At 56.2% G+C, this 15,321-nt stretch overlaps 2 protein-coding genes across 21 annotated transcripts in view; both read right to left on the bottom strand.

The window, feature by feature from the left end:
• SOX13 (SRY-box transcription factor 13) overlaps nt 1–7,086 on the bottom strand; it is a 40,908-nt gene extending 33,822 nt beyond the window's left edge. For all 19 annotated transcript variants that reach the window (XR_014856626.1, XR_014856627.1, XR_014856630.1 and 16 more), the window contains exon 1: nt 6,851–7,086. Coding sequence is in view for 2 of the 19 variants with exons in the window: in XM_085083169.1 (XP_084939295.1) it covers nt 6,851–7,017 (167 nt within the window). In the remaining 17 variants the exon portion in view is untranslated. The remainder of the gene's footprint in view (nt 1–6,850) is intronic.
• Nucleotides 7,087–9,763: 2,677 nt separating this feature from the next.
• SNRPE (small nuclear ribonucleoprotein polypeptide E) lies at nt 9,764–14,431 on the bottom strand. 2 transcript variants are annotated; one of them, XM_085082923.1, is made up of 5 exons: nt 14,275–14,427; nt 13,315–13,341; nt 11,928–11,990; nt 11,256–11,334; nt 9,764–10,005 (listed from the first exon to the last, which is right to left on the bottom strand). In XM_085082923.1, exons 1-5 carry the CDS (start codon nt 14,326–14,328, stop codon nt 9,950–9,952), a joined length of 279 nt encoding a protein of 92 aa, XP_084939049.1. In that variant the 5' UTR covers nt 14,329–14,427; the 3' UTR covers nt 9,764–9,949. The 2 variants fall into 2 exon arrangements, with proteins under 2 accessions (XP_084939049.1, XP_084939048.1); XM_085082922.1 differs by lacking the exon at nt 9,764–10,005 and adding an exon at nt 10,785–10,805 and having other exon boundaries at nt 11,160–11,334; nt 14,275–14,431.
• Nucleotides 14,432–15,321: the final 890 nt, after the last annotated feature.

The raw sequence follows: 15,321 nt of genomic DNA, 5'->3' as shown, positions 1-15,321 counted from the left end.
CCAAGCCCCCCACCCCGCCCGGAGCCCCCCGAGCCGCAGCCAGGGGGACAATCCGGTGACTCTGAGCTGGCCAAAGTCCCCCGGGCAGCAGGACACCAGGCCTGAGTCATGGCGGTGACTCGGACAATGGCTTGGCCACTCGGAACCGAGGGGACAACGCCGGGGGGACAAACCCGACCTGCTTCCTGCCGGAAACAGCCATTGTTGGGGAGTGGCACGGGCTGTGCTGCTGCCAGCCGGCAAAGGGACCTCAGCGGGGTCCCCTCAGCCTGTCCCGTGTCCCCTCAGCCTGTCCCATGTCCCCTCAGCCCTTCCCGTGTCCCCTCAGCCCTTCCAGTGTCCCCTCAGCCCTTCCCGTGTCCCCTCAGCCTGTCCCGTGTCCCCTCAGCCCTTCCAGTGTCCCTCCAGCCCTTCCAGTGTCCCCTCAGCCCTTCCAGTGTCCCTCCAGCCCTTCCAGTGTCCCCACAGCCCTTCCAGTGTCCCCTCAGCCATTCCCGTGTCCCCTCAGCCTGTCCTGTGTCCCCTCAGCCATTCCCGTGTCCCCTCAGCCCTTCCCGTGTCCCCTCAGCCTGTCCCGTGTCCCCTCAGCCCTTCCAGTGTCCCCACAGCCATTCCAGTGTCCCCCCAGCCCTTCCAGTGTCCCCTCAGCCATTCCCGTGTCCCCTCAGCCCTTCCGGTGTCCCCACAGCCCTTCCAGTGTCCCTGTCACCATTCCCGTGATCCTGGCTCGTGTCCCACCCGTGAAAATCCCGGCATGGCGCAGATTTGGGTTGTCACTGCCCACGAGGTGACTGTCACCCACCCCCCAGGTGCCACCGGCCGCTGGGGTGGCACCGCCCGGGCTGGCAGAGCACACAGAGGGACACTGAAATGTCCCTGTCACCCAGCAGACCCCAAGGGAAGCCCCTGGCCACGCGGCTCTGAGGCTGGAGGGACCTCGGCGATGTCCCCAAGCGGTGACATCACGGGGAGCCACAGCGGCCCTGAGGACAGACAGACAGACAGACAGACAGATCCGCAGCCCAGCGATCCTAAACTGGGAATCCCAAATTCCACCATCCCGGCGGCTCCAGAGGCAATTCCAGGAGTTCAGCTGCCCGAATTCCCGGCGCTGCCGCGGGCTGGGCGAGCTGATCCTCCAGCAGCACAACAGGCTCTGATCCGGGAGAAAAAAACCCAAATAAACCCAAAATAAACCCAAAATAAACCCAAAATGTTCCGGGATAACTCCATGGGAGAGCACACTGGGAGGGTCTCTGTCCTGAGGTCAGAGAGAGTGGAAAATCCGAGTAAAATCTGAGTAAAATCTGAGTAAAATCTGAGTAAAATCTGAGTAAAATCCGAGTAAAATCTGAGTAAAATCTGAGTAAAATCCGAGTAAAATCTGAGTAAAACTGAGCAAAACGGAGCAAAACGTGATTCTGGAGGGAAGTGGAGGTGTCAGCACCCCAATTTCATCTTCCAGCACCCCGATTTGAGCTGCCAGCTGCCCAATTCCACCTTCCAGCTCCCCAGTTCCACCTCCCAGCTCCCCAGTTCCCCCCAAACTCCAGGCTCCCCCCACCCCTGCCCACCCTGGCGGTCCCCGCGTGTCCCCCCGAGGCGGCGCGAGTGACACAGCGTGTGCCACCCCTGCCGCGGGGACATCCCGCTCCAAACGGGGGACAACCTCGGCGACTCCATGCCCAACCTGGTTTTACCCAGGCGGTTCGGATTGTCCCCTCCTTGTCCCCTCCTTGTCCCCGCAGGAGGGACGAGCCCAGCCACACACGCGGCACCGAGGCAAAGCCACCGCGGGGAGGGGACAAGCCAGCCTGGCAGCGTCCCCAGAGCGGGGACATCCCCACGCCGCGGGGCTGGGGGTGACGCCGGGCTGGAGAGAGGCTGGGCAGGGACAGAGGGACAGCGGCAGGGACAGAGGGACAGCGGGAGGGACAGAGGGACAGCGGGAGGGACACAGGGAAGGGCAGGACCACCCAGCGGGCTCAGGGCCGGAGGGCAGCGAGGCCCAGCCGCGTCCCCGACCTCCTCCCGCTCCAAAGGCGACACTGCGCCTCTGTCACCCTCCGCCAGCCCGGCTCCGGCGGGGACAACAGCGCCCGGTGCCACCCAGGGCCCGGCGGGAGCCACGGGGACCCTCGGGCTGAGCCCCGCCGAGGGGCTTTCGTGTCCCCCCAGCCTTTGTTTTGTGTTTTGTGTTTAGCGCTTTTGTTCGCCCCGCTCTGCCGCTTTGTTCCAGCCCGTCCTTTGTTCCCGCGCCTTTGGTTTCTCTTCCCTTTGATGCTTTGTCATTCCCTTCATCTTGGTGCTTTTCTTTCTCCCTTTTTTTGTTGTTTTTTTGGTTTTTTTTTTTCCTAAGCTGGCGCTTGTTTTCTTTCTTTTTTTTTTTTCCCTATTTTTTTTCCTTTTTTTTTTCTCTCCCTGGCCGCGCTCCGCTCTTGGCATTTTTCTCCTTTCTTTCTCCAGCCTCGTCCACTCCTCGGGTCACACGGCCTCGGCCCGGATTGTCCCCAAATCCCCATTTGTCTCCTTTCGGCGCCTGGATTTCCCTGCCTTGATGTCTTTTCTCCGGAGACTCGCAGCGATTTCTTCTCCCGACCGAGGGGATGGCAGGAGGGAGGGGGGGAGGTGGGTCGGAGCTTAATTAATTAGCGAGTGTAATCTTGGGCCGCGGGATGCGCGGAGAAGTCATTAGGATTGTCATGAGGGTGTTAAGGGGTTAGCGAGGGTTTAAACACCGGCTAATTGCAGCCGGGAGAGCTCCCGAGTCCTCCGAAATTCCAGCGGGAATTCCATGGGGTTTGGATTTAGGGAGGATTGGGAGCAATTCCCCACTCGGAGGAGCTCCTGACTCGGTTCAAATTCCAGCAGGAATTCCGTGGGGTTTGGATTTTGGGAGGATTGGGAGAAATTCCCCACTCGAGGAGTTCCTGACTGAGTCAAATTTCCAGCAGGAATTCCAGGGGGCTTGGGTTTGGATTTGGGGGGAATTGGGAGAAATTTCCCACTTGGAGGAGCTCCTGACTCAGTGAAAATTCCAGCAGAAATTCCATGGGGTTTGGGGGGAACTGGGAGAAATTCTCCATTCGGAGGAGCTCCTGACCGAGTCAAGATTCCAGCAGGAATTCCATGGGGTTTGGATTTAGGGAGGATTGGGAGAAATTCCCCACTCGGAGGAGTTCCTGACTCAGTGAAAATTCCATCAGGAATTCCATGGGGTTTGGATTTAGGGGGAATTGGGAGAAATTCCCCACTCGAGGAGTTCCTGACTGAGTCAAATTTCCAGCAGGAATTCCGTGGGGTTTGGATTTGAGGGGAATTGGGAGAAATTCCCCACTCGAGGAGCTCCCGACTCCAAAATTCCAGCAGGAATTCCTTGGGGTTTGGGGGGAATTGGGAGAAACTCCCCAATCGGAGAAGCTCCTGACTGAGTCAAAATTCCAGCAGGAATTCCGTGGGGTTTGGATTTAGGGAGGATTGGGAGAAATTCCCCACTCGGAGGAACTCCTGACTCGGTTCAAATTCCAGCAGGAATTCCGTGGGGTTTGGATTTTGGGGGGAATTGGGAGAAATTCCCCACTTGAAGGATGAACAACGCGAGACCCCAAAGGTGGATGATGAGGACAAGAGGGTGACGGAACAAGGAATGGGCTCATCTCTCCCAAAAAAAACCCCAAAAAGCATCACCTCAGGGATTTCAGATGCAGATTTTGGGGATTCCCAGAGCCCAGGGGACGCACGGAAGGATGGGGATGGTTCAACTCCCCCCAAAATGAGCGATTTTCCCCATTCCCATCACCCAGCAGCGCCTTTATCAACGCCAACCGGGACGGGAGCAGCTCGGGCACGACACGGAGCCACCCCTGAGGGGGACAAGGACTTCAAATCTGGCGACTTTAATCGCCCAACCGTCCCCGCCGTTTGCATCAGCCCCGAGCCACGTGCGCGGCGCGCACCGCAAAAATCAGATTATCACCCTTCGGCGAGCCGTTTTTCTCCCCCCTCCACACCCCCCAACTGCTTCAAACCCTCCCCGCTTTCAATTCTGCGCCCCAAAATCTCCCCCCCGCCCCTGGCAGCGGGCAGGGAAGGGCAGGGCGGCACGGCGGAGGTGGCGCGTCGCCCCCAAACCCACCCGGGGAGGATTTTTTTGAGGCTCCCCGAACCCCCCCCCGGAGCCGCAGACCCCACAGCTGGCTCTGCTCGCCAGCTGCGGAGGGGAGGAAACAGCCGAACTTAGCGACAGGATGTGTTCTCAGATAAGGTGATCGATATCGGGGAGCGCTGCTCTCTCGAGCCGAGCGGAGATGGGAGCCGATAGGGGTGGCTCAGACCCCCCAGCACCCCGATTTCTGCCCCCCCCGGCTGGGTTATTGGCGCTCGGTGACGTCCTCGGGGTTTTGGGGGGGCTGGGGTGGGTTTCCGAGAGGGGGAAAGGGCAGGAGGGTTCTGGAAGCTCTGGGAAGTGATGGATGATTTTTGGGACATCCTGGATGTCCAGGGAGCTCCAGGAATGGATTTTTGATTTGTGGGACATCCCTGGATGTCCAGGGAGCTTCAAGGAGGGATTGCTGGTTTTTTGGGATATCCCTGGATGTTCAGGGAGCTTCAGAAAGTGATGGATGATTTTTGGGACATCCCTGGATGTCCAAGGAGCTCCAACAAGGGATATCTGATTTTTAGGACACCCCTGGATGTCCAAGCAGCTCCAGAAAGGGATTCTAGACTTGTGGGACATCCCTGGATGTCCAGAGAACTTCGGGAAGGGATTGCTGATTTTTGGGACATCCTGGATGTCCAAAAGGAGCGATCAGGGTGGATCGGAGGTGTCTGAGTGCTGCTAACACACCCCAAATGTCCTGGGGTTAACCAGAGCGCTCCTCAGGGCATTGCTGGGAAGAGCCAAGCAGCGGGAGACACCTGGGAAGCTCCCAGAGGAGGTTTTTTTGGGGGGAGCAGCTGGATGACACCTCCACGATCCCACAAACCCGAGCCGGAGATCTCCTGGTGGAACATCCTCACCCCACGGCTCATCCCAAAAGTGAGCAACGCCCGGCAATGGGCACAGAGCGACCCCAAACAGCTCCTGCCAGCCCCAAATCCTACAGGAAATCCCACAAGGAATAACCAGAGCTGCCTGCCCGCCCTGCCAGGGGTGCCAAACCCCGAGCTCAGCCCTGCCAGGGCAAGGTTGGCTCAGCAGGGACATCCTGGGGATCATCCCTGTGGGGTCCCAGAGCTCTGCAGATTGTCCCCCAAACCGTGTCACCGCGGCCGGGTGACATTTCCGCGGGGCAGGCGACAGCGCCCAGGGGTGCCAGGGAGCTCTGCCAGCCCCTCCAGCACCCGCAGAGGTTAAAACCCAAAGCACAAAAGGAGAGGCAAAAACCCACCCTGCCGGTCTGCCCGCTCAGCCCCGAGCGCCGCCGTTCAAATGCAAACTCGGCAACGATCAGCCCGCGATTGGCAATCCTAAAAATCCCCGCGACGCCTCGCCGCGAGCTCCCGCTGAGCTCCGTCCCGGCCTGGTGGCACTGATGATGCCACCACCCGCCCTGGCATCACCCCGCGCTCCCCAAAGGGCTGAACCTGATTTTATGGAAAACCGGCACAGGGAAGGCTTTAAAAAAAAATAAAATAAAAAAAGAACCCCAAACCCCCCTCATCTCGGTATCTGCAGCCATGCAAGGAATATTGTTCAGCGCAGCACAAAAGCATCCCTGAAAATAGAAGCGGCAGGGCCAGGCCTGCCAGTGGCTGTGTGAGATAACGTCTACTTGCAAACAGTGTGCCTTTGTGCCGCTGTCACTGTCCCCATTGTTCAGGAGCCTATTGCCTCGGGGATATTGTTCCCTCCTTTTGTCTCAGCCCGGCTCCTTTTTGTTTGACTTCGCTTCACCATTTCATTCCCCTCCTTTGTTGCCGCCGTTCTTGCTTTTGTCTCTCCCTCTGCCTGCCTGTTCTCCGGGTGATTTGTGTTTGGCGATTGCTCGCTGCGAGCACAAAGTGCTGCGGGCTCTGTTCTCACTCCCTTCAGCCCCGTTCAGGTGCGCTGGTTTGCCCAGAGGTAGCGGCAGGAGCGGGATTTGGGGGCGATGTGGGGTTTGGGGGGTCGCAAGGCGAGCTGGCGGTGGCCTTTGGGGACCTTTGGGGACACCAGTGTCACCCAGCCCAGCGCGGCTGCCAGAAAACACCGGGGAAAGGACAAATGGCAGGACAGGACGAGGACAGGGACACCCCTGTGGGGCCGGGGAGGTGACCAGGCTCGGTGCCACCAGGGCTGAACCCCAACAGCGGGACAGGAGTCACACCGCGACCCTGGAACTGCTGCTCCCTGCGTGCCACAGCCCCGCATCGCCACCATGCCCGGATTTGGGGACAAGGACAGCATTCCACGTCCTCCGAGAGGGCCGCTGGGGGTGGCAGGGCTGGCACCACCCCCCGCCGCCAGCCCGGGAGGGATTCGCCACCTCCAGCAGCTCGCGGGGACCACAGGCAGAGCGGGTGGCTCCTCGGGGGTGGCTGGAGGTGGCCTGGGGACATCGGGGCAGCAGCTCGGAGCATCCCGCAGGACGGGGGGACACCCCGCTGCCCCCCGACTCCTCCCCGCACCCCGCGGGGCTCGGCGTGGGTTGGCTCAGCTCCGGGCAGGAGGAGGAGGATCGGGACTGCCCAGGAGTCCTTCAGGGCGAGCTGACAAGTGGCCACCGCGGGCGACAACAAAGCCGCGCTGTTCGCCGGGCTCGGCCCGCGTGACCCGACGGGACTTTGCCATCCCCTCCCTCCCGAGGATCAAAGGGAAATCCTCCTCCTCCTCCTCCTCACACCCGCCGCGACCCCCCAGACTCACCCCGGGCTGGAGGGACGCAGCGGGACGAGGCTTTGGCGAGCGGCGAGCTGCTCGGGGCTAGCGGGAGCCCCGCGGCCGGGCCAGCCCAGGGCAGCCCAGCCGGTCCCGGGGCTGCGGGGAGGCGTGCCTGGCGAGCGAGGGAGCAGCCCCGCGGGCCATTGTCCCATTGTTCGGGCTTCAAAGGACAATGGGCCATTGTTGTCCCCGGGGATGCCATTGTTCGCTTTCCCCGCGGATCGCCCAGCCGCGCGGAGCTGCGTGTGGGACACTGGGCAGGAATGTCGCCTTGCCCACCCCGGATTGTCGCCTGGAAGGGCTCGGCGTGGCACGGCATGGCAGGAGGGTTGGGACCACCCGGGGGATCCCGCTGGGAGCAGAGGGGTTCAGCCCTGAGGACACAAAACCCCAAAAAAGGGATGGAACTGTCCCCGGCAAAGGCAGGGAATGGGAATTTCCTCTCCCGGCGATGGTGGGAATGGGGAATTGTTGGTGTGGGATCACCCCGGGTGGGATTTGTGCCCCAAATCCACATCCCACAGCACCGACCCCGAGTTTTGGGGTTTTCCTTTAGGAATCTCCTTCCCGAAGGGGTTTTTCCCCAACCGGAGCCCTGGGAAGGAATTTTCACCTCCTGGAAAAGTGGAATTTCTGCCTGAGGGATTCCTGAGGGATTCCATCCCCTCCACGTGCCAGCCCGGGGAGGTGGCAGTGCCTGGGGACACAGAGGTGACACAAGGGAGGTGGCAGTGGCCATGCAGGGGTGGCACAGGGAGCTGGCAGAGCCTGGGGACACACAGAGGTGACAGGGAGGTGGCAGTGGCCATGCAGGGGTGGCACAGGGAGGTGGCAGTGCCTGGGGACACAGAAGTGACACAGGGAGGTGGCAGTGGCCATGCAAAGGTGACACAGGGAAGGTGGCAAAGCCTGGGGACACACAGAGGTGGCACAGGGAAGGTGGCAGTGGCTGGGGACACAGAGGTGACACAAAGGAGCTGGCAGTGGCCATGCAGGGGTGGCACAGGGAGGTGGCAGAGCCTGGGGACACATAGGGGTGACACAGGGGAGGTGGCAGTGCCTGGGGACACAGGGGTGGCACAGGGAAGGTGGCAGTGGCCATGCAGGAGTGACACAGGGAGGTGGCAGTACCTGGGGACACACAGGGGTGGCACAGGGAGGTGGCAGTGCCTGGGGACACACAGGGGTGACACAAACCTGTCTGGGAGCCATTTAACGCTCCCAAAACGTGACTGACACACCTGCGGGGTGACAGCGCCGGTGACAATCACACTCACTGTCACCCCCCTGCCCCATTTCCTCCCTGATAAGGAGCTCCCCGTTCCTCTCCCTCCCCCAAAGCTGAGCCCCCCTGGCGCTGATCTTATCTCACTTCCTCCTTAGCACAACCTGCCTGCTGCCAGAGCTCACTTGGGGTCGGGGAGAGATTTGGGGTCAATGGCAGATTTAGGGTCAACAGCAGATTTGGGGTCGATGGCAGATTTGGGGTCGATGGCACATTTGGGGTCAGTGGCACATTTGGGGTTGCTGGCAGATTTGGGATCAATGGCACATTTAGGGTCAATGGCAGATTTGGGATCAATGGCAGATTTGGGGTCAACAGTACATTTAGGGTCAATGGCACATTTGGGGTCAATGGCACATTTAGGGTCAATGGCACATTTAGGGTCAATAGCACATTTGGGGTTGCTGGCAGATTTGGGGTCAATGGCACATTTAGGGTCAATAGCACATTTGGGGTTGGTGGTAGATTTGGGGTCGGTGGCAGATTTAGGGTCAACAGCAGATTTGGGGTCAATAGCACATTTAGGGTCAGTGGCACATTTGGGGTCAATAGCAGATTTGGGGCCAATGGCACATTTAGGGTCAATAGCACATTTAGGGTCAATGGCAGATTTGGGGTCAATAGCACATTTGGGGTCAATAGCACATTTAGGGTCAATGGCAGATTTGGGGTCAATAGCACATTTGGGGTCAATAGCACATTTAGGGTCAATGGCAGATTTGGGGCCAATGGCACATTTAGGGTCAATGGCACATTTAGGGTCAATAGCACATTTAGGGTCAATGGCAGATTTGGGGTCAGGGTTGATCCCCCAAACCGAATTTTGGGGTTTTCCCTGAGGAATCTCCTCCCAAAAGCAGCTTTAAGCTCACCCAGACCTCAAACCCACAGCCCTGGAGGGAATTTCCACCTGGAAAAGCAGAATTTCCACCTCCTGGAAAAGAGGAACTGGGCAAAGCAGAGGCAGAAAATCCAAGGGAAATGGGAATTGGCAAAACCCCCATGGAATTCCTGCAACCCCAGAGCTTCCTCCTCCTCCTCCTCCTCCTCCCAAATCCCGGGAATTCCCGGCAAATTCCCAGCAGGATCAGGGCAGAGCTGAGCCCGCAGCTCCCTCTTCTGTCCGCAGCCTTTTTTCCCGTTTTGCAGGAATTTGGGATTCTCCAGACAGAATTCCAGGCGGAATTCCCTCCTTCCTGCCCGAGAAAAAACCCCTGGGATGAGTCAGGACCAGGTTTGGGGAAGGACAGGGAAATTTCTTGGGAAAAAGGGGTTGGTTTGGGGGAAAAATGGACAGGTTTGGGAAAGATGAGGTTTAATTTTGGGAAGATGGAATTGGTTTCGGGAAGAAAGTTTCGGTTTGGGGAAGGAAAGATTATTTTTTGGGAAGGATAATATGGGAAATTGTTGTCATTCCTGCTGCCCTGAGAGCTTCCCTGTTAAAATCCCATTTTATCCCAACAATCAGCTCCCATTCCGTGGTGATTCCCATCACTAAATCCCCTTTTTTTTACCCCAAATCCTTCCCTTGAAGCTTCCAGAACTCCCAGGATTTTCCAATCCCACCTGGAAAATCTTTTCCCCAACCCCAAAACCAAAACCCCAATCCCAGCTTTTCTGCAAAACCTTTTTATTTCCCACAGCAAAAACCTCGAACTACAAAAAAAAAAAAACCCAAAAAACAATTCCCAAAGGAACTCAGGGATTTTTGGGATTTTCCCCTCTGGCCCATCCCGGGTTTCCCAGAATTCCCATCCCACCCCAAATCCTGCTTTTCCCAAACTGGGAGCAGCCAAACCCTAATTAGAGACACTCTGCAGGAGGGTGATGTTGTCCCCTTTCAGCATGATCCGACCTGGAATGTAATGGGAACAGGGATTAGGGGATGGGGGAAATCTTTGGGGTGGGAAAAGCTCAGAGCCCAGCTTGTTCCAACCCCTGGGATTGGGATTTTTGGGGTTCTGAACCCATGGGATTGGGATTTTGGGGTTCCAACCCCATGGGATTGGGATTTTTGGGGTTCTGATCCCACAGCTCAGAGGCTCCCACAGCTGGACTTTAAGGGGTTAAACCCCACAGCTGGGCTGAGGCCCCAACAGCTGGAATTCCAGGTTCCAACAGCTGGATTTCACATCCTACACCTGGATTTTAGGCTCACACCTGGATTTTAAGGTCCCAAACATGGATTTCAGGCTCCAACACCTGGATTTAAGATCCCACAACTGGATTTAAGGTCCTAACACCTGGATTTCAAATCCTAAACATGGATTTTAGGTTCCAACCTGTGGATTTCACATCCCACACCTGGATTTAATGTCCCACATCCAAGTTTCAGATCCCAAACCTGCATTTCAAGCTCCAACACCTGGATTTCAAATCCCAAACCTAGATTTTAGGGTTTCAACACCTGGATTTCACATCCCACACCTGGATTTCAGGTCCCACACCTGGATTTTAGGTTCCCAAACCCGGATTTCAAGCTCCAACACTCAGTTTTCAGGTCCCAAACCTAAATTTAAGGTTCAGGAACACCTGGATTTCACATCCCACACCTGGAGTTTAGGCTCCCAAACATGGATTTCAAGCTCCCACACCTGGATTTCAGGTCCCAAACCTGAATTTAGGATTCCAAAACCTGGATTTCACATCCTACACCTGGATTTTAAGTTCCCAAACCTGGATTTCAAGCTCTACAACCTGGATTTCAGGTTCCAAACCTACATTTAAGGTTCAGGAACACCTGGATTTCACATCCCACACCTGGATTTTAATGTCCCATATCCAAGTTTCAGATCCCAAACCTGGATTTTAGGCTCTGACACCTGGATTTCACATCCCAAACCTGAATTTAGGGTTCCAACACCTGGATTTCACATCCCACACCTGGATTTTAAGGTCCCCCACCCCAAGTTTCAGATCCCAAACTTGGATTTTAGGTTCCAACACCTGGATTTCAGGTCCCAAACCTAAATTTAAGGTTTGGGAACACCCAGATTTCACATCCCACACCTGGATTTCAGCCCCCCCACTAGGATTCCGGGCAGAATCCCCCAATTTCCAGGCCATTCCCAAATTTCCTGCCCCACCCCAGCACCCCAGACCCACCCAGCTGCTTCCTGGATTTGGTTTTGGAGTGAATCTCCTCAGCATCATCCAGCACCAGGTTCATGTACTCATCAAAACCCTGCAAGAGCAACACCAGACCCACTCAGAGACCCCAAACCCCACAGCAAACCCCCCAGACCCCACAGCAATCCCCCAAACCCCACAGCAAACCCCACAGCAATCCCCCAAACCCTACAGCAATGCCCCAAACCCCACAGCAAACCCCACAGCAATCCCCCAAACCCTACAAAAATCCTCCCAAACCCCACAGCAATCCAACCCCACAGCAATCCAACCCCACAGCAATCCCCCAAACCCCACAGCAATCCCCCAAACCCCACAGCAATCCCCCAAACCCCACAGCAATTTCCCAAACCCCACAGCAATCCCTCAAACCCCACAGCAATGCCCCAAATCCCATAAAAATCTAGTCAGAGACCCCAAACCCCACAGCAATCCCCACAGCAATCCCCCCAAACCCCACAGAAATCCCCCCAAACCCCACAGCAATCCCCAAACCCCACAGCAATGCCCCAAACCCCACAGCAATCCCCCAAACCCTGCCTTTCCCACAGACACAGCAGCATTCCCACCCCAGGCTGGTTTTTAACAGAAAAAAGGGAATAAATGGGTTTATAAATGGGTTTAAAACAGTGAGGGATTGTCACTCACGATGATGCATCCTTCTATCCTCATGTTCACCTGCTCGTAGAGCCACACCTGGATCCGGGAGCGCTGCAGACAGGGAGAGCAGGGAGGGAGAGAGGGAAAAATGGGGTGAAACGGGCTGGATGGGGTTGGGGAGGTGAATAGTAATGGGATATGGGATGTGGGATGTGGGATGGTGGGATGTGGGATATGGGATGTGGGATATGGGATTGGGATGTGGGATATGGGATGTGGGATATGGGATGTGGGATATGGGATGGTGGGATAGTGGGATAAAGGGATGGGATATGGGATAGGGGATATGGGATGGGATATGGGATGGTGGGATAAAGGGATAGTGGGATTATGGGATAGAGGGATAATGGGTAGTGGGATAGTGGGATAAAGGGATAACGGGATAGTGGGATGGTGGGATATGGGGTATGGGATATGGGATGGGATATGGGATATGGGATAGTGGGATAAAGGGATAAAGGGATAGTGGGACGGTGGGATAGAGGGATAATGGGTAGTGGGATAGTGGGATAAAGGGATAGTGGGATATGGGGTTAAAGGGATAGTGGAATAATGGGATATGGGATAGTGGGATAATGGGATAACGGGATAGTGGGATGGTGGGATGGTGGGATATGGGATGGGATATGGGATATGGTGTGGCTAGCACAGGTTTTTCCCATGAGAAGTTTTCCTGTGTTTTGTAAATAAAGATAAAGTTTGGATGTTATTGGAACAGTGTCCCAGAACTTGGACAATGCAGGCCTGGCCAATCAGGCCTGGGGGAAGGCTTCTGACTGACCAATCTGGGTGACTTTTGAGAACTCTATAAATGTGATGAAATCAAAACAATAAAGGTCATTCCTTCTTGCCACTGAGAACTGATGCATTCATTACTCTGCTAGCTGCTCAACAGCGACAATATGGGATATGGGATAGTGGGATAGAGGGATAATGGGTAGTGGGATAGTGGGATAAAGGGATAGTGGGATATGGGATGTGGGATATGGGATAGTGGAATAATGGGATGGTGGGAGAGTGGGATATTGGATAGTGGGGTAGTGGGATAACGAGATAGTGGGATATAGGATAATGGGATATTGGGATAGTGGGATAGTAGGAGAGTGGGATAGTGGGATAATGGAATAATGGGATATTGGGATATGGGATAGTGGGAGCTGTCCCTGTCCGTGGCAGGGGGAACGGGATGAGTTTGATTCTCCCCCAGCCCGAGGGGATAACGGGATAATGGGATATGGGATAGTGGGATAATGGGACAGTGGGATAACGGGATAATGGGATAGTGGGAGCTGTCCCTGCCCAGGGCAGGGGGAACGGGGTGAGGTTGATTCTCCCCCAGCCCGAGGAGAGGTGAATCCCCAATCCGGATACTCACGTTCTGCAGGTAGCGGAAGATGAGGTTCTGCAGCAGAGCGTTAAGGGTAACAGCCGGGGGGTGGAACTGAGTAACCCGGGGACGAACAGCGTGATCCCGAGCGCTGAGATCCCAAACCCCTCAGGAGAGCTGCGATCCCAAACCCCTCAGGATGAGCTGCGATCCCAAACCCCTCAGGATGAGCTGCGATCCCAAACCCTTTAGGATGAGCTGCGATCCCAAACCCTTCAGATGAGCTGCGATCCCAAACCCCTCAGGAGAGCTGCGATCCCAAACCCTTTAGGATGAGCTGCGATCCCAAACCCCTCAGGATGAGCTGCGATCCCAAACCCCTCAGGATGAGCTGCGATCCCAAACCCCTCAGGAGAGCTGCGATCCCAAACCCCTCAGGATGAGCTGCGATCCCAAACCCCTCAGGAGAGCTGCCATCCCAAACCCCTCAGGATAAGCGATCCCAAACCCCTCAGGATGAGCGATCCCAAACCCCTCAGGATGAGCGATCCCAAACCCCTCAGGGTCAGCTGCGATCCCAAACCCCTCAGGAGAGCTGCGATCCCAAACCCCTCAGGATGAGCGATCCCAAACCCCTCAGGGTCAGCTGCGATCCCAAACCCCTCAGGAGAGCTGTGATCCCAAACCCCTCAGGAGAGCTGCGATCCCAAACCCCTCAGGAGAGCTGCCATCCCAAACCCCTCAGGAGAGCTGCGATCCCAAACCCCTCAGGATAAGCGATCCCAAACCCCTCAGGACAAGCTGCGATCCCAAACCCTTTAGGATGAGCTCTGATCCCAAACCCTTTAGGATGAGCTGCGATCCCAAACCCCTCAGAGAGCCGCGCGGCCCTCAGCGATGAGCGAACCGAACCGTTACCCGGGTGACCAACCCTCCCTCCGCCCGCCCCGCGCTCCCCGCGCTCCCCCCGAGCCGCGGCTCTCCCGAGGCGCTGCGGCGGCAGGATACGATGGGCTGCACCATCACCTTCTGCACCTTCTGGCCTTGCCCGCGGTACGCCATGGCTGCACGCCGGGACAGTAGAGCTGCGCGGGATGGGGAACCGCGCGGGGCACGCTGGGATAGTGGCGGTGCGGGGGCTGAGGGTGCGCGCGGGGCACTGTGGGATAGTGGAGGTATGATGGCGGCGGGGGCGCGCGGAGCACTGTGGGATTGTGGTGGTGTGAGCGCGCGGAGCACTGTGGGATAGTGGCGGTCTGACCGCGCAGGGCACTGTGGGATAGTGGCGGTCTGAGTGTTTTTGCTCTTAAAAGGTTTTTTATTACTATTCTTAGGGGGTTTTGTTGTTATTAGGGTTTTTTCCTTGCTGTTATTAGAGAGTTTTTCGTTATTATTCTATTTGGTTTTAAGATATAATTCACAGAAATTAAATTTAAAAAATTCAAGAAATTAAAGAAGTCAAAGAAATTAAAATTATTTTCTTTCCAACTCCCCTGGCTCAGAGCTGCAGCAGAACTTTGCCTTACAGCAGCTGAATTTAAAACCAAGTGGTTTTTAGGCACCAGGAGCTCTCTGCTCATTTGTCCCCCAAAACACCTGAAAACCCCAAAATCACTGCATTATCCCCAACCCACAGTGTAAAATCCCAAATCCCTCCTGTCAGGAGTTTGCAGAGCCACAAGTTCCTCTGATCCCCTTTGCTCCAGGCTGAGCTCCCCAGGATTTCCTTTCCTTTTTCCTTTCCTTTTTCCTTTCCTTTCCTTTCTCCTTTCCTTTTTCCTTTCCTTTCCTTTCCTTTCCTTTCCTTTCCTTTCCTTTCCTTTCCTTTCCTTTCCTTTCCTTTCCTTCCCTTTCCTTTCCTTTCCTTTCCTTTCCTTTCCTTTCCTTTCCTTCCCTTCCCTTCCCTTCCCTTCCCTTCCCTTCCCTTCCCTTCCCTTCCCTTCCCTTCCCTCTCTCCAGCCCCTCTGGAAGTTCCCAAAAACCCCTCATTAACCCCTAATTAACACCCCGAAATCCCAAACTCCACCCCAATCCCTGCAGCGAGCTCAGCACAGA

The sequence above is a fragment of the Lichenostomus cassidix genome, chromosome 26 (genome assembly GCF_008360975.1).
Source record: "Lichenostomus cassidix isolate B80296 chromosome 26, HeHo_3.0, whole genome shotgun sequence".
NCBI classification, from domain to species: Eukaryota; Metazoa; Chordata; class Aves; order Passeriformes; family Meliphagidae; genus Lichenostomus; species Lichenostomus cassidix.
This window is presented reverse-complemented; position numbering and strand designations above follow the sequence as displayed.